Source organism: Natator depressus, chromosome 4 (assembly GCF_965152275.1).
Source record: "Natator depressus isolate rNatDep1 chromosome 4, rNatDep2.hap1, whole genome shotgun sequence".
NCBI classification, from domain to species: domain Eukaryota; kingdom Metazoa; phylum Chordata; order Testudines; family Cheloniidae; genus Natator; species Natator depressus.
In genome coordinates, this window is record NC_134237.1 from 124,122,830 (window position 1) to 124,148,303 (window position 25,474).

The 25,474-nt window shown below is 44.8% G+C and overlaps 2 protein-coding genes across 3 annotated transcripts in view; one reads left to right on the forward strand and one right to left on the reverse strand.

The window, feature by feature from the left end:
* The window catches only part of TACC3 (transforming acidic coiled-coil containing protein 3), a 31,373-nt gene extending 24,284 nt beyond the window's left edge, over positions 1-7,089 (reverse strand). Inside the window, exon 1 of one of the 2 annotated variants that reach the window (XM_074951833.1) lies at positions 6,941-7,089. The gene's annotated coding sequence lies outside the window, so the exon portion shown is untranslated. Of the gene's footprint in view, positions 1-967; positions 1,121-6,940 lie in introns of those variants that run through there. The other variant, XM_074951834.1, reaches the window with a different exon arrangement.
* Positions 6,858-23,473, forward strand: TMEM129 (transmembrane protein 129, E3 ubiquitin ligase). The gene is made up of 4 exons (XM_074951835.1): positions 6,858-7,109; positions 10,250-10,724; positions 17,618-17,777; positions 19,325-23,473. Exons 1-4 carry the CDS (start codon positions 6,905-6,907, stop codon positions 19,571-19,573), a joined length of 1,089 nt encoding a protein of 362 aa, XP_074807936.1. The 5' UTR covers positions 6,858-6,904; the 3' UTR covers positions 19,574-23,473.
* Positions 23,474-25,474: the final 2,001 nt, after the last annotated feature.

Here is a 25,474-nt window from a genome sequence, read left to right on the forward strand (position 1 = left end):
TAAAACATACCACATTTTTTAAAACCTACATTTTATTTTTTTGCAATATTGAGCTCTTAGATTTAGCACTCAGTAAGAGCATAGTCATTGGGATGACCATAGCTATGTTAAAAAAAAATACCAGCATTTAAGTTAGTAGCAAATGTAAATGAAAATCAATTTTTATTTATAACTAGAAGACATGATTGCCAGGCTGATTTTACTCAGACTTCCCAGCCACAAAAAGCCATCCTGTTTAGTAAGTTACAGTCCCACAGGCAAGTCTGCGAAAGTAACACATAACTCAAAGGAAAGGTCGGAGGGTGACACAGCCTCACCAGGGAGCAGAGGAGATCCCGGTCATGCCACTGCCAAGTCAGCTGATGATTAAACCCCCTGCCCCTCCCCCATGCCCCTGTCACGCATTTCAGGGGAACAAAAGAGGGCCTTTTTCTGGTGAATCACCAAGACATTCGGTTACCAGCAGAGCCAGGAATGGAGCAGCGGCTCCCACACCGGGCAGCCGCAGACGTGGCCACTGAGCTGCAACAATGGGGAAGGGAGAACAGCCTAGAGAGATTGCAGAGTAGCAGCAGTGTGAGTCTGTATTCGCAAAGAGAAAAGGAGGACTTGGGGCACCTCAGAGACTAACAACGTTATTGGAACATAAACTTTCGAGAGCTGCAGCTCGCTTCATCGGCTTAGACTAGAGAGAGAGAGAAGAGGGGGCGACAGGAGATTGGGAGGCTCAGAGGCCGACAGACGAACGCCCCCCCGCCGTATTGTCAGGACACCCTCACCGTCGCCTCAGTGCACGAGCCAAATCCACCCGGCCCAGGGAGTCCCATTAGTCCCCCCCCCGGCCCCACACCACACCCCAGACTGCCTCAGCGGGGAACCCACAAACCTCTCCCCTCCCCGACACCTCAGCGCCTCCCGGCCCCCCACACCACCCCGCCAGCGTCCCCGCAGCTGGGGGGGCTGCTACCTGCCGGCGAGTTCCAGGCCTGAGGCCCTGCCTGTGCGCTCGGCTGCCCGGGTGTCTCCCCTCTTCGCCCCGCAGCCGCTCTCCCCGTCACCGGCAAGCAACCAGCCGAGCCCACTCGCCGCAGCCGCGGCCCCCGCCTCAGGATTTCAAATGTCAACGTTAGCTCGACTCTGCCAATGACAGGCCAGGAGCCAATCAAGTCAGAGGTGACCTCGGTATGAACAGACCAATCAGAGAGGGGGCTGGAGGAGGGGCACCCAGCCAATAAAAGCTCCCCAGAACTAAGCGATGGTGCGTGGGGCATGCTGGGAAATGTAGTTTTCTAGGGATGAGGGTGGAACACGAGAACCTTTTCATCTCGCTCCCGCTGGCTAAGCACCAAATTCTCCCCACTGGCTTCAGGGGGCTCAGAATCAGGGGCTGATGTTGGTGAGCTCAGGAAAGCTAATGAGAGACCTAAATATATTCTGCTTCAAATAAATGTTTCCTACAAGGAACATGCTGTATATTTACTAATAAAGAACATAGTTCACTGAAACAGCCTCACAACTGTCTGTATTACAAACAAAATTTAACCTGGGCAAATAATTACTTTAATCCTACACAAATATTATTTTAAAATCTTACCCCAATATAAATACTGCAATTATCTATTTCAAGTCCCAATGCTGCAAGGATTCTTATACTCACATGGGCACAAATGCCATAATAAGTTGTAGGTGGATCACTGCACCTGCATCAACGTTACGTCAGGATTCAGTCCCTGGACATGCATAGGACTTTGTGTGAGCAAGGCGTCTGCACAAGTGGGTCCCTTTTGCAGGATAAGGACCTCTGGTATTTATAAAACACCAAGCCAATGCTACAAAAAAACTTATTTATTTCTGAAAAATGTAAATGTTAACAACGACATAAAACATTGCTCTGGAAATAACTGAATAAAATACTTTTGAAATGACTAACATAAGGCCCAGTCCTGCAATTCTTACTCACATGAATCTCACAGTCAACCTGTGACCCTCAATGCCATAGGGTGTTGTGAAAGCGAAAAGTAAGTGGGTTCAAAAAAGCATCAGATAAATTCATGGAGCATAGGTCCATCAATGGCAATTAGCCAAGATGGTCAGGGAGGCAACCCCATGCTCCGGGTATCCCTAAAGCACCAACTGCAAGAAGATGGGACTGGACTCAAAACTGCCCTGTTCTGTTCATTCCCTCTGAAGCATCTGGTGCTGGCCATGTCAGAAGAAAGGATCCTGGGCTAGATGGACCATTGGTCTGACCCAATAGGACTGTTCTTATGAATAACCCTTACTTGTGTGAATAATCTGGACATGCAAGCTATCACTTTAAGAGTGTGTGTGGAGAGAGGAAGTTCCAGGTCCACTTGCAGGCAAGGTACCTTAGTCATCTGGGATGGGGAGCAGTACCATAGTCAGTCTGAAAAGAACAAGGGGAAGGTGAGTTGTGCCTCTCTGTCTTAGAGAACAGCTTTGTCTCTCTTTGGTTCTTGTGTGTTATCATTCTGAATTCTAAGAAATAAAGTAGTGTTAAGTTGCAACCTTCTAGCAAGATAACTTTACTTGTTTATCTAACTTCTCTGTGTTTATGCCATAAACCACTTTGCAAAGGGGGAAATTTTACAAAAATTAAGCCTAGTGATCACAAGGCTACATAAGGCTATGGGATGAAATTACAAGGCAAGGCTCTGAATTTGAAGCCTCAACTGGATTTTTATATGGTGTATTTGTGAAAGCTATGAAAACATCTAGACCTCAATTCTGGAATGAGCTCTTCACAGGTGGACTGCTGCACTTCATGAAGCACCATTGTCCTCAGACAGGCATAAGAGTCCGCCCATGCAGAATTCAGTGCAGGATCAGGTCTCTATTTAACAGTCAGAAGTGAAGAGACCTATAGAAGGCTGAGCTCCACACCTGCGGCTCTGTTCTGTAAAGAGAAAAGGAGGACTTGTGGCACCATAGAGACTAACAAATTTATCTGAGCATAAGCTTTCGTGAGCTACAGCTCACTTCATCGGATGCATTCAGTGGAAAATACAGTGGGGAGATTTATATACACAGAGAACATGAAACAATGGGTGTTACCAAACACTGTAACGAGAGTGATCAGGTAAGATGAGCTATTACCAGCAGGAGAGTGCGGGAAGGAGGGGGTGCGGGGGGTGGGGAACCTTTTGTAGTGATAATCAAGGTAGGCCATTTCCAGCCGTTGACAAGAACGTCTGAGGAAGTGGCAGGGAATAAACATGGGGAAATAGTTTTACTTTGTGTAATGACCAATCCACTCCCAGTTTTTATTCAAGCCAAAGTTAATTGTATCCAGTTTGCAAATTAATTCCATTTGTTGAAGAATTGCCACTTTTAGGTCTGTAATCGAGTGACCAAAGAGATTGAAGTGTTCTCCGACTGGTTTTGAATGTTATAATTCTTGACGTCTGATTTGTGTCCATTTATTCTTTTACGTAGAGACTGTCCAGTTTGACCAATGTACATGGCAGAGGGGCATTGCTGGCACATGATGCCATATATCACATTGGTAGATATGCAGGTGAACGAGCCTCTGATAGTGTGGCTGATGTGATTAGGCCCTATGATGGTGACCCCTGAATAGATATGTGGACACAGTTGGCAACGGGCTTTGTTGCAAGGATAGGTTCCTGGGTTAGTGTTTTTGTTGTGTGGTGTGTGGTTGCTGGTGAGTATTTGCTTCAGGTTGGGGGGCTGTCTGTAAGCAAGGACTGGCCTGTCTCCCAAGATCTGTGAGAGTGATGGGTCGTCCTTCAGGATAGGTTGTAGATCCTTGATGATGCATTGGAGAGGTTTTAGTTGGGGGCTGAAGGTGATGGCTAGTGGCGTTCTGTTATTTTCTTTGTTGCGCCTGTCCTGTAGTAGGTGACTTCTGGGTACTCTTCTGGCTCTGTCAATCTGTTTCTTCACTTCAGCAGGTGGGTACTGTAGTTGTAAGAACGCTTGACAGAGATCTTGTAGGTGTTTGTCTCTGTCTGAGGGGTTAGAGCAAATGCGGTTGTATCGTAGAGCTTGGCTGTAGACAACTGATCGTGTGGTGTGGTCTGGATGAAAGCTGGAGGCATGTAGGTAGGCATAGCGGTCAGTAGGTTTCCGGTATAGGGTGGTGTTTATGTGACCATCGTTTATTAGCACTGTAGTGTCCAGGAAGTGGATTTCTTGTGTGGACTGGTCCAGGCTGAGGTTGATGGTGGGATGGAAATTGTTGAAATCATGGTGGAATTCCTCAAGGGCTTCTTTTCCATGGGTCCAGATGATGAAGATGTCATCAATGTAGCGCAAGTAGAGTACGGACATTAGGGGATGAGAGCTGAGGAAGCATTGTTCTAAGTCAACCATAAAAATGTTGGCATACTGTGGGGCCATGTGGGTACCCATGGCAGTGCTGCTGATTTGAAGGTATATATTGTCCCCAAATGTGAAATAGTTATGGGTGAGGACAAAGTCACAAAGTTCAGCCACCAGGTTTGTCGTGACATTATCGGTGATACTGTTCCTGACGGCTTGAAGTCCATCTTTGTGTGGAATGTTGGTGTAGAGGGCTTCTACATCGATAGTGGCTAGGATGGAGTTTTCAGGAAGATCACCGATGGATTGTAGTTTCCTCAGGAAGTCAGTGGTGTCTCGAAGATAGCTGGGAAGTCAGTGGTGTCTCGAAGATAGCTGGGAGTGCTGGTAGCATAGGGCCTGAAGAGGGAGTCTACATAGCCAGACAATCCTGCTGTCAGGGTGGCAATTCCTGAGATGATGGGGCGTCCAGGATTTCCAGGTTTATGGATCTTGGGTAGCAGATAGAATACCCCTGGTCGGAGTTCCAGGGGTGTGTCTGTGCGGATTTGTTCTTGTGCTTTTTCAGGGAGCAAATGCTGTAGTTTCTTTTGGTAACCCTCAGTGGGATCAGAGGGTAATGGCTTGTAGAAAGTGGTGTTGGAGAGCTGCCTAGCACCCTTTTGTTCATATTCCGACCTATCCATGATGACGATAGCTCCTCCTTTGTCAGCGTTTTTGATTATGATATCAGAGTTGTTTCTGAGGCTGTGGATGGCATTGTTTTCTGCACGGTTGAGGTTATGAGGCAAGTGATGCTGCTCTTCCACAGTTTCAGCATGACTGAGGCTTGAATAAAGACTGGGAGTGGATGGGTCGTTACACAAAGTAAAACTATTTCCCCATGTTTATTCCCTGCCCTCCCCCCCCGCCCCGCTGTTCCTCAGACTTCTTGTCAACTGCTGGAAATGGCCCACCTTGATTATCACTACAAAAGGTTCTCCCCCCCCACCCCCCCACCCCGCTCTCCGGCTGGAATAGCTCATCTTACCTGATCACTCTCGTTACAGTGTGTATGGTAACACCCATTGTTTCATGTTCTCTGTGTAAATAAATCTCCCCACTGTATTTTCCACTGAATGCATCCGATGAAGTGAGCTGTAGCTCACGAAAGCTTATGCTCAAATAAATTGGTTAGTCTCTAAGGTGCCACAAGTCCTCCTTTTCTTTTTGCGGATACAGAGTAACACGTCTGCTACTCTGAACACTGTTCTGTAAAGGTTTCAGAGTGGTAGCCGTGTTAGTCTGTATCAGCAAAAACAACAAGGAGTCCTTGTGGCACCTTAGAGACTAACAAATTTATTTGAGCATAAGCCGGGAGGGCAGACTGGAATCCACCCAACAGCCTCAAGAATGGGAGAACCAAAGAACAAGATAACATCTGGCAGCACGGAGCCGTCAGGATTGTGACATCTGCTGATTGATTCAGCAACAGCATGATGAAGTAATTCCCATAGACTGGTATAGGAAGAAAGTCCTACAAAAATGGACTCTAGAAAGTGAGAGCTTTGGGGTCTGATTCTGCAAATCAACTTCCAGGAGCATCAGATGATCATCTGACAAGGCCCTGCTCCCTCCTCATGTCCAGGCCACCTGGCCAGAAGGCTGGTAACTATGATAACAACCTTGCAGAACCTGTGTGTGTATGAATGAATGTGTGAATAAATATGAGATTGAATGGAACGTTATAGCTATAACTAACTGCTTACTATGATTCTTTCTGTATTCACAATAAATGTGGCATTTTGCCTTTTCCCCTTTAAGAAGATCCTGCTGGTTTTTCCTTTATTGGTATAATACTAGCAATGGTCAGCATCTCTAGATTTGGTTGCCTAAAGTTAGGTGCCCAAGTTGGAAAATGCTGGTTTGTGTAACTCGACCAAGACCACGGGAATCCGTATCAGGATCGATCCCCTGCGGTCAGTCCCTTGTCTAGCCCCTAGGACCAGAGCTCACGCTGCTGGCTTCTCAGTAGAGGCACTGACTCAGCCACAGGCCGCGGGCTAGTAGGGAATTTCAACAGCCCGGGTAGTAACCGGGGCACGCAGGACAGGCCCCTTGTGTGACATGGTCACGGCTCTTTGTCAAAAACCGAGGGACCGATTGTCATGAAGTTTTTTGGACCTCAAAGCCCAGCAGCCCGCTGCTTGTGGGAGGACTTCGGATACCTCGCTCCGGAGCCGGTTACGTGTGCAAGGCTCGCGTCACAGGGGCTGGGAACCGGAGAGTTGCACACGAAAGCCGAGCGGGAGTCGGCGGCGGGCCGGGAAGGCTGCTCGCGGCCCGGGGACAGGCGCACACGCTCCCCCCCCGCCCCGGGGCCTCTCCGTGCCCTGCAGCCCGCTGTAGCGCCCCCGCTCGCAGGAGGGTCCCGAGCCGGCTCGGCTGGGTGCTGGTCTCCCGCTGGGCGGAGGCCGCGCCGGGGATCGCCGCTTTCTGTCCCGCGGCACAGCTTCCTCTCCCAGGGCCCTGCGCGGCGGCCGGGCCGGGCCGGGCCGGGCCGGGCGGGCACAGGCGGACTCGGAGCCGCCTCTGGAGCGGAGCGGGCCGGGAGGGGGCCATGGACAGCCCCGCCGTGACCTTCACGCTGGCCTACCTGGTGTTCGCCGTCTGCTTCGTGTTCACCCCCAACGAGTTCCGCTCGGCCGGGCTCACCGTGCAGAACCTGCTGGCCGGCTGGCTGGGCAGCGAGGACGCGGCCTTCGTCCACTACCACCTGCGGAGGAGCACCGGCACCATGCTGGCCCACGGCCTGCTGCCGCTCGGTGAGGGGGGCCTGGGCATGGAGGGAGCGGGGCTGGGGGAAGCAGCTGAGGCGGGGGGGAAGGGGGGCTGGGGGCAGAGTGGCCGGGGGGGGGCGGGGGGGAAGGGGGGCTGGGGGCAGAGTGGCCGGGGGGGGGCGGGGGGGAAGGGGGGCTGGGGGCAGAGTGGCCGGGGGGGGGGCTGTGGGGAAGGGCTGGGGGCAGAGTGGCCGGGGGGGGGGCTGTGGGGAAGGGCTGGGGCCAGAGTGGCCGGGGGGGGGGGGCTGTGGGGAAGGGCTGGGGCCAGAGTGGCCGGGGGGGGGGGGGGCTGTGGGGAAGGGCTGGGGCCAGAGTGGCCGGGGGGGGGGGCTGTGGGGAAGGGCTGGGGCCAGAGTGGCCGGGGGGGGGGGCTGTGGGGAAGGGCTGGGGCCAGAGTGGCCGGGGGGGGGGCTGTGGGGAAGGGCTGGGGCCAGAGTGGCCGGGGGGGGGGGCTGTGGGGAAGGGCTGGGGCCAGAGTGGCCGGGGGGGGGGCTGTGGGGAAGGGCTGGGGCCAGAGTGGCCGGGGGGGGGGGCTGTGGGGAAGGGCTGGGGCCAGAGTGGCCGGGGGGGGGGGCTGTGGGGAAGGGCTGGGGCCAGAGTGGCCGGGGGGGGGGGGGGGCTGTGGGGAAGGGCTGGGGCCAGAGTGGCCGAGGGGGGGGCTGTGGGGAAGGGCTGGGGCCAGAGTGGCCGGGGGGGGGGGCTGTGGGGAAGGGCTGGGGCCAGAGTGGCCGGGGGGGGGGCTGTGGGGAAGGGCTGGGGCCAGAGTGGCCGGGGGGGGGGGCTGTGGGGAAGGGCTGGGGCCAGAGTGGCCGGGGGGGGGGCTGTGGGGAAGGGCTGGGGCCAGAGTGGCCGGGGGGGGGGGCTGTGGGGAAGGGCTGGGGCCAGAGTGGCCGGGGGGGGGGGCTGTGGGGAAGGGCTGGGGCCAGAGTGGCCGGGGGGGGGGGCTGTGGGGAAGGGCTGGGGCCAGAGTGGCCGAGGGGGGGGCTGTGGGGAAGGGCTGGGGCCAGAGTGGCTGGGGGGGGGGCTGTGGGGAAGGGCTGGGGCCAGAGTGGCCGGGGGGGGGGGCTGTGGGGAAGGGCTGGGGCCAGAGTGGCCGGGGGGGGGGGAAGGGCTGGGGCCAGAGTGGCCGGGGGGGGGGGGAAGGGCTGGGGCCAGAGTGGCCGGGGGGGGGGGGGAAGGGCTGGGGCCAGAGTGGCCGGGGGGGGGGGGAAGGGCTGGGGCCAGAGTGGCGGGGGGGGGGGAGGCGGCTGTGGGGAAGGGCTGGGGCCAGAGTGGCCCGGGGGGAGGAACGGGAAGATGGTGGGGGAGAGTAGCGGGCGGGGGGTTGGTGGAAGGAGGGGGAAAGTGCTGGGGGAGAGTAGCAAGGGGGAGGAAGGAAAGGGAGTGGGAAAGGATAGCGAGGGGGCTGTAGGGAAGGGTGGGAGGATGGTCAGGCAGGAGAACAGTTAGGGGGTTGGATGAGATTAACGAAGGAACTATGGATAATGGGGGAGTATAGCTTGAGGAGAGGGGATGGAGGGAAATAGCCAGGGGGCTGTGGTGAAGGGGGTGGGGGGATAATACCTAGGCCGTGTGGTAAGAACTGAGGGGATGGAGAAGGAGGAAGAAGGTGACAGCAAATTAAAATAGGTATTTGTACAGTCTCTGTTGTCAGACTGTCCCGTTGCACCTTCAGTGACTATGTGACAAGCAGTGACTATGCAGAAAGCCTGGACCCTGGTCTGTCATCATTTAGTCAGTTTCCCCACAGTGGTTTCCCCTTCTCATCTCTTTCACTTGCTGTGATTTGCATCCCCACTTCTTTACTGAATGTAGCCTTGTCTGCACTGAGTTTGAAAAATGCGCTCTGTTGTGTCCCCTTGACGTGGGTGTGGCTGTGTGAGTTGAAGGAAGGCAAGACCCAGATCTTGAAGGTTGAGGGATTGTCCATGGCTTCAGTGTCTTTACATGCTTCTGTCTCTTTAGCAAATCCACAAACACATCTGAAGTACTTGTGAGGTAAAGCAGCTCCTTCATATGCATCAGAGCCTCATTAATTTGCACCAAAATAACAATGGTCTTGCCCTGCCTATGAGTGGAGATCTAATATCAGCTCTAGTGAGATCTGGTGTTACTAAGAATTCATTGTTTTATAAAAATTCACTATTAGAATATTTACTCAGACATTACAGAATATTATAAATAAAACAAAACTACATGTCAGTGAAAAAATACTGTAAGATATAGCACCTTTTAACTAACTGATTGTCAGATTCTGCAAATTATGAAGTAATCAATAATGGGTTTCCCAGAAAATGGTGCAAATAGCGAGGTTCTGCTTGGGGCATTAGATGTGAACGCTTAGAGCTGCTATTGAGGGTGGCCCCTAGGGAGCATGTTGTAGGGAGGTAAAATTCTGTGTAAACAGAAAATAAAGACAGTCTTGCATTCACCCCAACCATGGTGCCCTGTGTCTCTACACCACTCTAATAAAGCAGTGTAAGTGAACATAAATAATACTTGAGCTGTAGTGTTAAACAAAGTAATCCATTTTGGGAGGAGAAATCTTGTAACTCACAGGTATGAAATTACATCTGCATGTGAATTGTGAAACTGAACCAATCAGCACCACTGTCCGAAAAACTCTTTCTGTCTGTTGTTGTCATCAGAAGACCTGCTCTGGCAGGATTAACTAACCCCAGAGAGGGAAGGAAGCAAGCACAGAAAGGCAGTTCAGGGTGGTAGTGCAGTGCCATTTATTATAAAGTTTAAAAAAAAACCCAAACTGTCAAACTTTAAATAATGGGGTTAATTCCATCTCTGGGACCTGCATATTATATACATACCACTTTACTTTTATTCTCGGTAACTCCCAGTTGGCTATGTTTGACTATATGTTATATAGGGATATGGGCTTATTTACTCAGCAAACTGTAATGACCTCCCTTTACTAACTGTATAACTTGTGTAAAAATAAATCTCTTCTAAAGTCTCAGGCTAGGAAAGTTGAAATTGAAGTCACCACCCTTAAAAAAAAAAAAAAAAAAAAGTCACCCAGAGTTGAGCACACCCGCCAGATGAACTATAAGATCAATTGGTGTGAATATATTCTATTGTCTTCTGAAAGCAAATATCTTTCTTTGCAGGTTATTACATTGGCATGTGCTTTGCAGCACCAGAGAAGCAGCTTTTCTATTTTTACCAGGCCTCAGAAGGCTGGGAAATATTCTTCTTGCTGGCTGTTCTTGCTCCAACAGTCACTGGCATCCTGGCATATTACTGGTCACGGAATGGCTGGGATAACCATCCTTTAGCTCGGACACTTGCCTTTCATGCTCTTCCACAGTCTGGTTGGCGGGCAGTTGCTTCTTCCATCAATACAGAATTCAGGAGGATTGACAAGTTTGCTACTGGAGCACCAGGAGCAAGGGTGATTGTTACGGACACCTGGGTGATTAAAGTGACCACTTACAGTTTACATGTTGCCCAACAGCAGGACATTCATCTGACAGTGACAGATTCCAGACAACACGAACTATCACCTGATTCAAACATGCCTGTGCAGTTCCTCACCATCCGTGTTGCCAGTATTAATCCCTATGTGAAAGCTTTTGATATCCGGTAAAACAAATTAACCTTGCAGTGTTATGCCGTGTATAGTATATGCCATTTGATGATGGATAGGGAAGCGCATGTGTCATATCTGCTGCTGCTGTGACAGATCCCAAAACTTTTAGGGTGTTGACACCTCCCCTTCGCCGCCAACAGAGAAAGTTGTGTGTAGCCCTGTAAAGGTGCAGGGAAAAACGCTATTCAGGGAGATTGCTACTCTGTAAGGCAATGAAGGCATATTGGCCAATCAGAGGAACAAGTACTCATTCCCAGAGCAGGTTAAAGAGGGAGAGTGAAGCCACTTAGAAGAGCTATGGGTGAGGGATGGGGGAGAAGAGGGAACAAGGGAAAATCTCCCATCAAAATTGTGATAAAAATCAATGACTCTAGCAAAATTGACCATGATTCATCCATGATTTCCATCTTCCTTTGAGACATACATACCTTTACAAGCTGTGGTTGTGTTTTCACGGTGACATATTGCAAACAAACCTAATTTTAAAGAGAAGCGGACAAGTAGCTTTGGCCCCAAATTTCACCTTATTTAAATTTAAAATCCTGCTAGTTTCCATATAAGGAGATAATAATAAGACTGGGACTTTTCAGCTTGGAAAAGAAATGACTAATGGGGGATGTAATGGAAGTCTATAAAATCATAACTGGTGTGAAGTAAATAAGGAAGTGTTATTTACTCCTCATAACACAAGAACTATGGGTCACCAAATGAAATCAATAGACAGCAGGTTTAAAACAAAAGGAAGTATTTCTTCACATAACACGCAGTCAACCTGTGGAACTCCTAGCCAGAAGATGTTGTTAAGGCCAAGACACTAACAGGGTTCAAAACAGAACTAGAGAAGTTCATGGAGGATAAGTCCATCAATGGCTATTAGCCAGGATGGACAGGGATGGTGTCCCTAGCCTCTGTTTGCCAAAAGCTGGGAAAGGGGGCAGGGGATGGATCACTTGATGACTATCTGATCTGTTCATTCCCTCTGGGGCACCTGGCATTGGCCACTGTCAGAAGACAGGATTCTGGGCTAGATGGACCATTGGTCTGACCCAGTATGGCCATTCTTATGTTCTTAGTGAATGTCCTCTGGATTTTAAATGCCTGTTTTCTGTGTTCCTCTCAATTGCTGTTTTTGTTTTTCAAGTCACTGTTTATGTAGGAGCTAGATAAATCTACAGTTCTGCAGCAAAATGTAGTTAACAAAGGCTATTTTTAGTGATGCTGACATCCTTAGTAATGCTGGTCTCACAAAGGAGTAAACAAACAATGCCCTGTTGTTTGTTTTTATTCATGCTTCTAAAAGGATATTTAAAACTATATATTTGAAAAGGTAGCTGACAGTGTCCATTTACATGGCTGAATCTGTAAGCTTCTAGTCTGTGGGACAGCCTGTGGATATGACTGACAGACTAAATCGTAAGTGTCAGAGGGCTCTGAAGTCTAAACTAGAATAGCAGATATATTCAGGCCTGATCTAAGATACTAATCCATCAATTTCAATGTGTTATTTATTTACAGTGGCATCTGCCAGACGCTGAAAACAGATGGTCCCTACTTCTAGGAGCTTAGTATAAGGACAGTTAAGTAGACAGAGTTTAAGGAAAAGGCCACAGTAATGGACAACCTATATACAAATCAACTTGACTTACTGCATTACAGAGGTGTGTCTAAGAGAGATTTAAAAGTGGACCAGGCAGGACCCTTGCAGGGTAGCTCAGGGAGGTCATAGGAAGCATGGAAGAAGGCACAAGGGTGATTGTGAAAAGCTGACAGAGCTGGAACATTTGCAGAACTGTGGAGATTGTGGGGGGAAGGGAGGAGCTCAATGCAATCCTTGACAAAGGTATAAGTAGGGAGGGTCAAATGTGTGTAGGGCTTTGAAGGTGGTGACATAAAGATTATTCATTAGCTGATTATTTCAATTGTGTTTTAATGAGGCAATAGTAAAGTCACATCCACTGTTAAGAATCAGACACTTACCTTGGTAATTTTTTCCAAAGAAGTATCAGGGCCTTCCTTTTGCTAAATAAACTAGTACCAAGAATAGTTTTTATAAAGTCAGAAAGTTCTTGTAATAAGAAAATGCAGAAATAGCAAATCTCCATAGGTATAATGTAGATGTAACATAACTAAGTCATAATAGGACATATGTCAACATTTCCCCTTCCCCCTGTGTGCAGTATAGGTACATACCCACAGGCTGAGTTGCACCATTGTTAGCAACAGTGGAAAGTTTTTGTAAAAATTGACTTGTGTGAACAAGGCCCCATACATCACACATGTTCAACATGAGAACCTAGGACCTTCTGCCCTGAACACACAGGCCTCGACCATTTGCACTGAAGGAATACCTCTACTTGCTATCAGCAATATTACCTTTAGCTATCATTTTTCATTTAGTAGTGCACTGGAGTAGCTCTCCAAAGGGCTGTATGATGCCTTTCTCATACAGGTGATTGATTTTTTTTTTTCAGTTTCTCTTACACATCTCTCCATTGACCCTCACACCCAGCCCCAGTTTCTACCATCTTGCAGCTGGCCAGCGGTTCTAAACAACATTTGGGCTTCCCTTTTTGCTCCTAGTATCCCACCTTTTGTGCTTCTCCAACCACTGCAAGGCTTCCTGCACCTGTGTGCTGCTGAAGCTCTGTGCACCACTAGTTTGCTCTCCAGTACTCCACTCTCCTGCTGCTCCAGTTAACTCCACTTCCTGCCCATTAAACCCTTCTCAGACTTCTCCCAGATGCAGCTGATTCTCCCCCTGAGCTTTCAGAAAACATTAGGGGTTAGGGCATTTAACCACTCTGTAGTCTGCAGCCACCAGAAGATAGCATCACAAACACTTGAGCAGATGTGATTCCATTCAGCCATGGGCAGTGGTGACACGTTCTAGCCAGCACATTACAAATATGTATGTTATCCCAGGAATGTCTCTTTTAAAGTATCTCCTAGGTGCAGTCCTCCTGAACTGTTCCTTTTCCTTTTTTATTTTTTACAGACTCCTACATATTGTAACTTGAACGGAGTAATATTCAGTGTGATTGCAGCCCTACGTTAAAATATAATAGAACTGTAGGGCTCCGTTAGTCCAGCCCCCTCTGCTGGGGCAGGATTAATTTTACCTTATCGTAGGTTAAATTACCTATCAAAATGATTCTCAGTCTACTGAAGTTAAGATGTAGTCAAAACAAGGTGTGTTGTTTTCAGATACATATGATCAGTGTGAAAGCTTAACTTGTAAAGGCTGAAAAGCTGAGTACTAGAGACTACAGTATATGGCTGTAGACAAGAGTTTGATCTGTTAAATCAGCTTAGCCTTAGCCTTGAAAGATTTCTTTCCAGTAATGGATGAGTATTCTTTATCAGTTCTGGCTGTGACAGAACCAAACAGCTAGTTGTGTCCCTGCAAACTGCACTTGCCAAATAGAAAAGGAGGACTTGTGGCACCTTAAAGACTAACAAATTTATTTGAGCATAAGCTTTCGTGAGCTACAGAAGTGAGCTGTAGCTCACGAAAGCTTATGCTCAAATAAATTGGTTAGTCTCTAAGGTGCCACAAGTCCTCCTTTTCTTTTTGCGAATACAGACTAACACGGCTGCTACTCTGGAACTTGCCAAATAAGATCTTATCATGCTCCTGAAATTACTCTCCCAATGTAGGGGGTTTGTGTTAGAGGCTTCTGTTTCCTAGAAAGACCCAGCAGTAATTGCCTTTCACATCCCGATTTTCCTGTGTGCCATCACTATTTAAAGCAAAATTGCTGTATCCCTGTGCTGCTTCAAAATGGGGGAAGAGCAGGTTTAGAAAGGAAAATCACAGTTAAAGAACATGGGTAGCTCAGAGAATTAGCAATAGGACGAAGAGCCTTTACCTCTATGGCCTTGTCTATATTAGGACATTTTTTGCTACAGTTTCTCACTTTTGCTGCCGCAGGTTCAGTTCCACCAGTGATAGCACATATGAGAGCCCTACTATAGACAGGTTACCCTCTGCAACAGGTTTTATGCCCCATGTTGTGGTGACCTGTGCTGAGCAGTGCTTAAAACAATGGGGGCCACCAGGAGCCATATCTTAACTAGCATTGCCACTGTGGCTACCACCTCCGGAGCTGAACTGGTGGTAGCAAGAGTGGGAAACTTTAGCAAAAATAACCTAATGTGGACCCGATCAATGTTGCTGGACAGTAGTGACACAGAGTTGTTACCATCTAATGATTGTAGGTATAGCCTATGTGAAACATGAAATCTCAGTTGTGTTACCCATAATGCTACATACAAAGCAGTACAATGGTTGGCACTATTAGCACACTTTATTTATTTATTTTAGGGCTGTCAAGCGATTAAAAGAAGTAATCGCAATTAATAATTGAACTGCTAATAACAATACCATTTGTTTAAATATTTATGGATATTTTCCGTATTTTCAAATATATTGATTTCAATTACAACACAGAATACAAAGTGTACAGTGCTCACTTTATATTTATTTTTGATTACAAGTATTTGCACTGTAAAAAACAAAAGAAATAGTATTTTTCAATTCACCCAATACAAGTACTGTAGTGCAATCTCTTTACCATTAAAGTTGAACTTACAAATGTAGAATTATGTGCAAAAAAAAGCATTCAAACATAAAACAATGTAAAATTTTAGAGCTTGCAAGGCCACTCAGTCCTACTTCTTGTTCAGCCAATCACTCAGACAAACACATTTGTATAAATTTGCAGGAGATAATGCTGCCTGCTTCTTGTTTACAATGTCATCTGAAAGTGAGAACAGGCATTCCCATGGCACTGTTGTAGCTGGCGTCGCAAGATATTTACGTGCCAGATGCTCATGCTTCAGCCACCATTCCAGGTGATATGGGTCCATGTTGATGACGGGTTCTGCTTGATAACAATCCAGAACAGTGCAGCCTGACGCATATTCATTTTCATTATTTCAATCAGATGCAACCAGCAGAAGGTTGATTTTCTTTTTTGGTGGTTCAGGTTCTGTAGTTTCCACATCGGAGTGGTGTTTTAAGACTTCTGAAAGCATGTTCCACACCTTGTCGCTCTCAGAATTTGGAAGGCACTTCAGATTCTTAAACCTTGGGTCGAGTGCTGTAGCTATTTTTAGAAATCTGACATCGGTACCCTCTTTGCGTTTGTCAGATCTGCAGTGAAAGTGTTCTCAACATGAACAACATGTGCTGGGTCATCATCCGAGACTGCTATAACATGAAATATATGGCAGAATGCAGGTAAAACAGAGCAGGGGACATACAATTCTCCCCCAAGGAGTTCAGTCACAAATTTAATTAACGCATTATTTTTTTTAATGAGCGTCATCAGTATGGAAGCATGTGCTCTGGAATGGTGGCCGAAGTATGAAGGGGCATGTTTAACATATCTGGCACATAAATACCTTGCAATGCCGGCTACAAAAGTGCCATGCAAATGTCTGTTCTCACTTTCTGGTGACATTGTAAATAAGAAGAGGGCAGCATTATCTCCTGTAAATGTAAACAAACTTGTTTGTCTTAGCAATTGGCTGAACAAGAAGTAGGACTGAGTGGATTTGTAGGCTCTGAAATTTTACATTGTTTTTTGTTTTTGAGTGCAGTTATGTAACAAAAATCTACATTTGTAAGTAGCACTTTCATGACAAAGAGCTTGCGCTACAGTACTTGTATGAGGTGAATTGAAAAATACTGTTTCTTTTGTTTATCATTTTTAAAATAATATACACTTTGTTTTCAATCAACACAGAATACAATATGTATGAAAATGTAGGAAAACATCCAAAATATTTAATACATTTCAATTGGTATTCTATTGTTTAACAGTGCGATTAAAACTGCGATTAATCACGATTCTTTTTTTTAGTTAATCGTGTGAATTAACTGCAGTTAATCGACAGCCCTAATTTATTTATTTATATTGCACCTAGCTATGTGATATGTGCCTGACAGGAGCAATAACTAAACTGATATCTGCCCCAGAGAGCTTACAAACTAGAATTTAGACGTGATATAAATGAGTGAGTGCAAATGGGGCGGGGGAGGGACTGGACAAGGTAACATATGTAAATCCTGCAGAGACTCAGTAAGTTGGTTTCCACTTACTGGTGAACAAGGTTTATTTTGGTTTTATGTAATATTTTAATTCATCTCTTGTATGGCCCCTATTGGCAGTCTTGGCAAAGAAGCCAAGGACTTGAATGGGGATGAAGTCCAAACTACACTCTTGGCCCTAGTAGCCGTGCATCTCGGTCTGGTTGAGGCATGATGATGGCCAGTGTGAAAAGCACACACTATCCAGGTTATATCTGCCCTGTAGCTAAAGGGATGGCTTCACCCTTCAGTATTGTCAGACTAACCCCTTTCGTGCATGCTTAAGACCAACATTTTCAGAAGTGGCTTCAGGGTTGCGGTGTCCCAATTTTTGGAACCCCAGCTTGACTGAACTTGGCCATGATTTTCCAAGGTGTCATACACCTGCAACTCCATCTGAAATCAGTGGCAGTGTTGGTGCACAGCATCTCTGAAGAAACAAGCCAAAGGTGTCTCAAGTTAGGCACTCAAGACGAGAAGCCAGTTTTGAAAATATGGTCCCGCATGAACCAACCACAGCAATTAAAAAAGAGTGAATGAGTTTAGGGTTTCAGGGTTTGTCTTGACCTGTGGATAAAGGAAAATAAAGTTTTTCCTTTTACTACCTATTAAAAAAAAAAAAAAAAGCCCAAAGTGTATTTATTCTGACTAGATACCAGACTGCACCACGCTACACAACTTTTCTAGGTATTCACTTCTTTGATGTTATGCTTCAAAGTAGCAAGCAAGATAAATTTTATCTTCTTACTTAAATGGATGATGAGGTGACATTCTGTTCCATCCTTTCTTTAGGTTGAACTCCTCAGAGTATGGGGAACTACGAGAGAAACTTCATGCTCCGATCCGTAACGCAGCTAACGTTGTGATCCATCAGAGCCTCAGTGACTTGTTTCTGGAAACCTTTACATCGCTGGTGGAAATTAATCAGACATACCCTGTTCCCAGCAATCAGGTAGGAGTTTCTAATCACTTGACATTATAATAATTGTAGTTTCTGGCTTAGTCAAATCTATGATTACTGTGTTTGCATAGTGTTTATCTTACAGTTCAGTAAATATTTAGTAAAGTAAACCTGGCTGTTTTTTCTGGTGTTTGCTCCAAGAGAAGCCATTGATTGATTAAGTTTGGGGGAGGATGGGAAATATCATAATAAGGAGTTTTATTTTAATGTAATGTCAACGCTAGGATTTTACCTGGGGAATTTGGAAATGATGGAGTTACATTTCCATGTGTTGTCTAGAGAGCTAGAGTCACGATTCCTATTAATAATTGAAATTGATGGGCATACCCTGTCTTGACAATTTGCCTTAGCTAGTCTCACACCTTACATCTTGTATTTCTGGAGAGCTAAGTTACTTTAGATCTGGGCCCAGGTCCTTAAAGGTTTTTAAATACCCAATGTCCTTTGAAATCAGTGGAAATTAGGTGCCTAAACATCTTTATGGATCTGGGCTATTATCCTTTAATGCATTGAAATGATTCCTAATCTGGATCTTATTTTCATTATAAATAATATTTTGAATCTTTTCTTCAGTAATAATAAGGACCAAGTGTCAATGGAAACAAACCTTCAGGCTCAGAACTGTACAGTTATTGGGTTGAGAGAGAATCACTTTATTTCAGTCCTTTTAGCTTGTGGTATCTTTAGGTATAAAGTACTTGTGCTTATGGGTTTTGGTTTGATACTGACGGATACCATAAGTAATGGTCTACATTGAAAAAGAGAGGTGATGATTTGGGGGTTAAAACACAGAAATGGGAATTGGGAGATCTAGGATATCTCCCTAGCTCTGAGACTGACTTTCTGAGTGACTCTAACCAATGTACTCAATCCCTCTGTGCCTGAGCTTTCCCCCTCTGTAAAATGTAGATAATATCTTGAAGGGGAATTATGAGGCTAATTTGATTGTAAATACTACTTGGCACTTTTCATTTATAAAGTGCTGTACAAAGTATGGTAAGTATGATAAAGATTTTACAGATGAGCAAAGTGAGGCACTGAGTGGTTAAGTGACTTGCCCAGGGCCACACTAATGATTGAAAAAGCTGAGAGTAGAACTCAGGTGTAATCCTCCCAGTTTAGTGCCCTATCTGCTGGACCACATAAATGCTTTGAGGGTCTGGGCTGGAAAGCCCAATGGCGATGCAAATTATTATTGTTAATAAAACCATTAAAAACTGTTCTTCCAGCCTGCACCTTCCCAAGGGGGCTGCAGGTGCACACCCAACATGATTAACTGTGGATAAATGCCCAGATAGTCTGTCCTTTTCAGTTATACAAAATTTGCTGGAAAACTCCCAGGGGGTGAAATCCTGGCCGTCTTGAAAAACACCCATTAACTTCATTGGAGTTAGGATTTCACCCAATATATCTTCCTTCCTTTTGGGGGAAGGAGAATACATAACAAACATTACATTTCAAGTACCTTCGTAAATGTTGTTGAAGAGCAATAATTTGCTATACAGTTATGCTTTTTTACCCTTTTTCTCTTTCTATAGGAGCTGGAGCCATGTATAGGGTGTATGCAGACTAATGCAAACATCAAGCTTGTTAAAAATTGCCAAGAGCCAAACGAAGGAGAATGCCAGCAATGCTACTGTCGTCCTATGTGGTGCCTGACTTGCATGGGGAAATGGTTTGCCAGCCGGCAGGATCAGCAGCACCCAGAGACCTGGCTATCAAGCCAAGTGCCTTGTCCAACCTGCCGAGCAAAGTTTTGCATTTTAGATGTTTGCATAATACAATGAATAATATCTTGGTATAATTTACCTTTTGAAATCTGAATGTATTCACAGCAGGGTTGGATGTGAGCCCCATTAGATTTGTTTCTTCAGAAGCAGAAGAGCAAGAGGTAAAAGCTCTGGAGTTTTCTTCTTCAAAGCCCTGAAAATTTCTTTTCCTTTTCTTCCCACTCCTCAAAATGTGTTCTCCGTTTTTATTCACTAACATCGTAGTTAAAATTTGAGATTGTTGAGTTTTGGGGGGGGGTTTGCTTTTCATTTCCAAACAGCTGGATGCACTTTAAACCAATAAGAGTGGCCCATTTGCTTCCCTTATATCATAGGTGAAATCCTGGTAAACTAGCTATATCTTAAGTGCTATTTTAGTTACAGGATTAAGCATGGGTGTTTAATGATTCTTTAGCTAAGGGCTAATTTTCCTTTATAATAAGATGTACTAAGCAAGTTGCTATTGCTAAGGATAGTTGGCTCAAATTGCAGCCTACCTTTCTTCATCTTGAATCCATTTGTAAAGTCCATTTTAATTTTTGTGGGCTTTCCTCAAAACAGACGTCTCAGTGTTGTGTTTTTCCTTTCCACCAAAACAGGCCCACAGATCAACTACTATAGAGATCTAGGAAATTACGCTGTAACTTCTGCAGGGAGTTTAGCGCAAAGAAGAATAGAAAATTGTTTATTTCCAGATATATTTAGTATACAAGGAAGGTCAGTCAAAAAGGGTGGTTAATTCACTTCATTAACCTGAAGTGCTCTTGGTGCTGTGTAGAGCATCTTATAGCTACAGCTATTTTTTTCCTGTTTGGAGTCTCAGCACTCTCCAGCTAATGCTAATGTTAAGCATGACTTATCCATATTTGGACAGAGAGCAGCAATCCTCTCAATTATCTGAGTAATCCAAAAGAATGTTCGGCTGCGTAAAACCTGTAGCTTTTTCCTCGGCAACTGCTTTTCCAAATGAATGGGGTGTCAGGACTGGATAAGGACGTGTCGCCATGCTGGCTATTTCAGGTATAGACAGAGTGTGGGTTAGACAACACAGTGGTAAAAATGCCTGTGCTTTCCTATACTACAGCTTCTACAATGGAGCTGCACCAGTGCAGAAAAGCAGAGAGATTTTCCTGGTGCGGACAAGACCGTAGTACTAGCGCGTCAACCTGTGTGGCCTTGTCTACTCTGGCACTTTCCTTAAAACTTCCCACTGATGCAGCTCCACAAGGGGTAGGTAGTAGCAGTGGGAGTATAGACAAGGTGCTAGTGGTTGCCAGCATTTGAATCACTGTAGGTCATGTAGGACCACTTTGAGCAGAAGTAGATGGCGTAGTGTAAAAAATGATAGCAGCCACTCTACACTCGAGCTCCCACCATTGGTAACAATTATGCTTTGAAGAATTAGATTTTTATTGGTAAATGTCAGGAAACGTTGATTTCACCAGACATGCACAAACTGATGAAACAATATTTCCGGCAATACTAACTGAAATTTATAGATAGGCAAAATGAGAAAAATGCTGCTTGAGAACTTATTAGAGTCCCACCTCAATGTGTATAAAGCGTGTTGTAATGCTGGCTTAGCGGAGCTGAAGCAGGGATGCCATTTAGGTAGCTTTAACTTTTTGCATCTCAACATCTACTGTCATTAAATAATTATTGTCTGGACCACCACCGCCCTCTTCTCACCCCCCACCCACCCCTAACAATTTCCTGCAAAGATGAAAATTTAAATAAATACAAATCTAAACAAATGCTTAAAAATAAACCTCTATATTATCTGCCAAAATTATTTTTTTTAAAATAGTCAGTTCTGCCAAGCATAGTAATAATACAAGCAATGAGCTGCAATAGCGGGAGATTTCATTTAAACTTTGGTGTAGCCACAGCCTGTGTGGTGTGTAGACACAAGCCAGGCATGTCAAGAACTGGTTACAAATATGGTTAAAACTTGTATTGAGGACAGGGTTTAAGGACACTTAGAAATGACATATAGGCCTCTTTTTTGTTTTAATATTTATATATATAAACTGCCAGATTACTTGTATTTGGGGAAAGTACTCACTTGAGCATGCTGTTAGGCATGCACTCTTTACTATGAAATACTGGCGACTCTTTATACTATATATTAATGAATGATGATTTTCCTGGGTTTCATATCTCAGCTGTTTCAGATCATATGGAATCAAAACTTAATACAGAGGCTGGCCATGTGGATCTGAATCTCTTTCATAAAAAATTGCTAACTGACATCAGTTTTTTTTATTTGACCAGAATCCAATTGAATTCCTTAGCTTCAGGCTTGTGCTAAGTCTGAAAAAAAATAAAAGCAAGACACTAATCATTTAAAATACATGATGCATGCTCAAGTGAGTATGAGTTTGTGGAGAGGTTATTTTGAAGTGACATTTACAGTATTCTTTCAGCCTACATTACACAGTCTTAGTGGGCTGAATTCTGCTCTCAGATAGGTGCGTGCATTTCCCTTCTGTAATAATTTTTGCAAATAAAGATAATTTAGTATTTATTTCAATCAAGTTTGCATAACACAATGGTAAGGAGGTGTGGTCTTTAATGGAGTAGGCGCAGCAGGGAAATGGGTAATCTGACCGTGGCTTTCTCACTGACAGTCACTCAATTTCTATGTCTGTTTTCCCACTTGGAATAATAATCTTTTACTGGAGAAGTGTTATGAAGCTTAATTCATAAGGAATTTGAGATCCTTGGATGAAAAGCACTAAAGAACTGCAGAGTATTTTTTTAATAAAGTAAAAATAAGATGATTGCCAGTATGTCTTTTTAATACAAGTTTTCCTATCTGACCAGCTTGCCCAGTAGATTCACTATATATTTCTTTACCTTTTTAACTATAAAAAGCCTCTCTTTGAGGTGACGGGAAGTTTTAATTTCAGTGGATCTTTGTGTCATAAGAATAGAGCTTAGTAACACTTTATAATATTGTAGTATACCAAATGCACTAATACCCATAAATGTAAAATATTCTTGCATCTTTTAAGGGTAGTGCTGTATCTACAGAAGTACAGTGTTTCTCAAATGCGGCCACTGTGGCCACATGCGGTCACCTGAGTGTTTTCCTGTGGCCATGACAGCCTCCTGGGCAGAGATGGGGGAGGGGTCAAACAGAAGCGCATCCCTGCAGTGTCCAGATGCTCCAGGGGAGGGCTTCAGCCCCCATTTTTCCCCCTTCAGCTGCAGGACTCCAGAGGTGGGCTTCAGCCCCCTCCCCTGGTTCAGTCAGAAGTGGGCTTCAGCCCCTCCTTGAGCCCTGGAGCTCTGACAGTGGGCTCCATGCGTCAGCTCCTCCCCCTGCCAATCTTCAGCTCCGGGGCTCTGGGCTTCACTCCCCCATGCCGGCTGGTGAAGCTTCAGGCCCCCTTGGACCCTCCCTTGGCTCCAGCCATAGGGCTCCCGCTCTGGGCTTCAGCCCACGGCAATGGCACTTCAGCAGTGCCGGCCTTACCAGGCACCGTGGTCAAGAGGCATGGAGTGGGATGAGCCTGGGATGTGAGGTCCAGGGGAGCAGGGGAGTGATTGGGAGCCTGGGGAGGGATCTGTGGGGGGCTGGGGATGGCAGCGGGGGCTGAGATACCAAAATACAACTGTACATTGTTTTTATTATTGAGTCTGCAGGGGGAAAAAACCCTACATAAATAAATTACAATGCTTTGGACATGCATATGTGCTTATTTATTTGTTTTTCCTAAAGTTAATTAAGTATTTTAGGAAAATTTGTCAGACCAGCCACCAGGAAGAGTTGGTGGCCGCACTCTGAAGCCATCAAAAAATTTGTTGTGAGATCCCCTGTCTTAGAAGACTCACTAATATTTACTAAATAAAGTGGTTTTTGTAATGTCATGAATACTAATTGACATAAATTCCTAAAACCAACAACTTCTGAAGTTTAGATTGTTTGAATGAGTCCAACATGTCTCTAAGTTCTGCAAACATCTTATTGGATATGTTAGACTAGAGAACTGAGTGTTTTCAAACCTCAATGAGCTTTACCTTTAGAGCTAGTAGAAAATGAACAATGGGCCAATGGCCTCTTACTATACAACGCCCCTAACTTTTTAATTGACTTGCATACTTTAATGGAGACTAAGTGATATAGTGTAGAAATGGACATCCATTTTTGTGGTTTCATCAGGTCGATGGCCTGAGAAGTATATGGTGAAATAAGGTCCTTTTTCTCTCTTCCACGGAAAGTAATAACTTGCATTGAAGAATCGCTTTAAAAGCATGTTCCATCCACCCTGTCCCGTTAACATGTGTAAGCATAAAAGCAATATTTAGAACAGTTCTTCTTACTGTTCATCTTTAAAAATAGCCAAACTCATTTTGTAAAATAAAATATTTATTTATAGAATAATAATTTCCTAGAGACAGATTGAAGGTGGAAATCCTAAAAAGTGTGTATGCACTTCTACATTCCCTTGTGCATACACAATATCAGTACAGTACGTATTGTATATTTGCGTGCAAATCCCCAGTTTCCATGCACAGTAGTGTTGGGCATGCATTTCTGAAAATTCAGGCATTAGTTACACTAGTTTGTGCCACTACAATAGTGTGACTATTTAATGTCTAGAAACTTGTTAGACATTAAAAGCTGTGTAGTGTAGACATAGCCTTAGAATGGTATTTCCCTAGAGCTGTAGTTACATTGTTCAGATCATTTATACAGTGCTACAGCCCTCTATTAAAAAAATCTTTATACCAAATCTTACCATTATTTGGAAATTTTGAGTGATGATAACCTTCAAGTAGTGCTGCCACTTTAGTTGCATTTTGGTTGGGTGAAGTTGCTTGATTTAACATTTAACTTGATTGCTAATGGAAGACTTTTTATTTTATTTTTCAAACTTTCCAGCAGTTTACAACCTCCAGTTTGCTGGTTGCAAAGACAGAAATGATTCAGATTCCTTATGTCTGATGAATATCAGGATGGCATAGACTGCATGTAGGGGCATCTGAAGATTCTACAGATTCAGTGCTTGACATTGAAACAACACATAATGAGGTGCCATTGTCCCTTTTTTCCTTTAAATAAGAATACAACTTTCTGAATTTGTAGCCTTGAGCTTTTTATTATAAAACATTTAATCTAATAGTGTCAAACCAGCAAAAGATGATCTATCTATTTGACTTCTATTATACGGGAGTACAGCTTTCAGTCTGGCTACATAATAGGTTAAGTTAATGTAATAAAATCAGCAAACACTTTATTTTAAAAGGAAAAAAATTTACTTGATGAGATAGTAACTGAGGAAACTGTAATTGCTGGAATCCTGAAAAGTTTCTTCTGCAGTAATGGGAAGCCATATGTTTTAAATTTTGTACTTTGTCAATATGTCCCTTGCCATGAGTGTGGACAGTCACGATGCATGTAAACAGAAACCTCTTACTTTGTTAACATGTTTGACCCATTCAGTGATAGCACAATCTGGTAGTAAGTATTTATTGTCATTCACTGGTGACAACTCAAAATGAGAGCAGATGTGGTAACTAGTTTCCAAAGTATTCTGTGTTTTTACTGTTGCAAATTTTAAAAGAGCGGGTATAGGGAAATGGTGGAGATAAGCATATACTTCCTGGTGTCTGGCAGCAGAAACAAAAGCAAACCAAGTGCTGGAATGTATGCAAATAAGTGGAATGCAACCTGTAAGACAGCATGAATGATATTGCTGAACAAAAGGCTAGGAGTATTTTGTACAGTGTTGAGGACCATGGTACCTGAAGTTTACTGAACTGAAAAGTGGGTATCAAAGTGGGCAACAAAGATGATAAAAGGGTCTCTTGGATTATAACTGAGGGTAAGATAGGAAAATCAAGATTATGCTAGTAGAGGTACTAATGTCTTGGAGAGCAGTTTCCACATTAAGAATATCCTAATTATTT

Bases quoted from the DNA above. Each gene is read 5' to 3' on its own strand.
- TMEM129 (XM_074951835.1), top strand. From the start codon at position 6,905: ATGGACAGCCCCGCCGTGACCTTCACGCTGGCCTACCTGGTGTTCGCC. The intron at 7,110-10,249 runs GTGAGGGGGGCC...CTTTCTTTGCAG, and splicing joins CCACGGCCTGCTGCCGCTCG to GTTATTACATTGGCATGTGC. The intron at 10,725-17,617 runs GTAAAACAAATT...TCCTTTCTTTAG, and splicing joins GTGAAAGCTTTTGATATCCG to GTTGAACTCCTCAGAGTATG.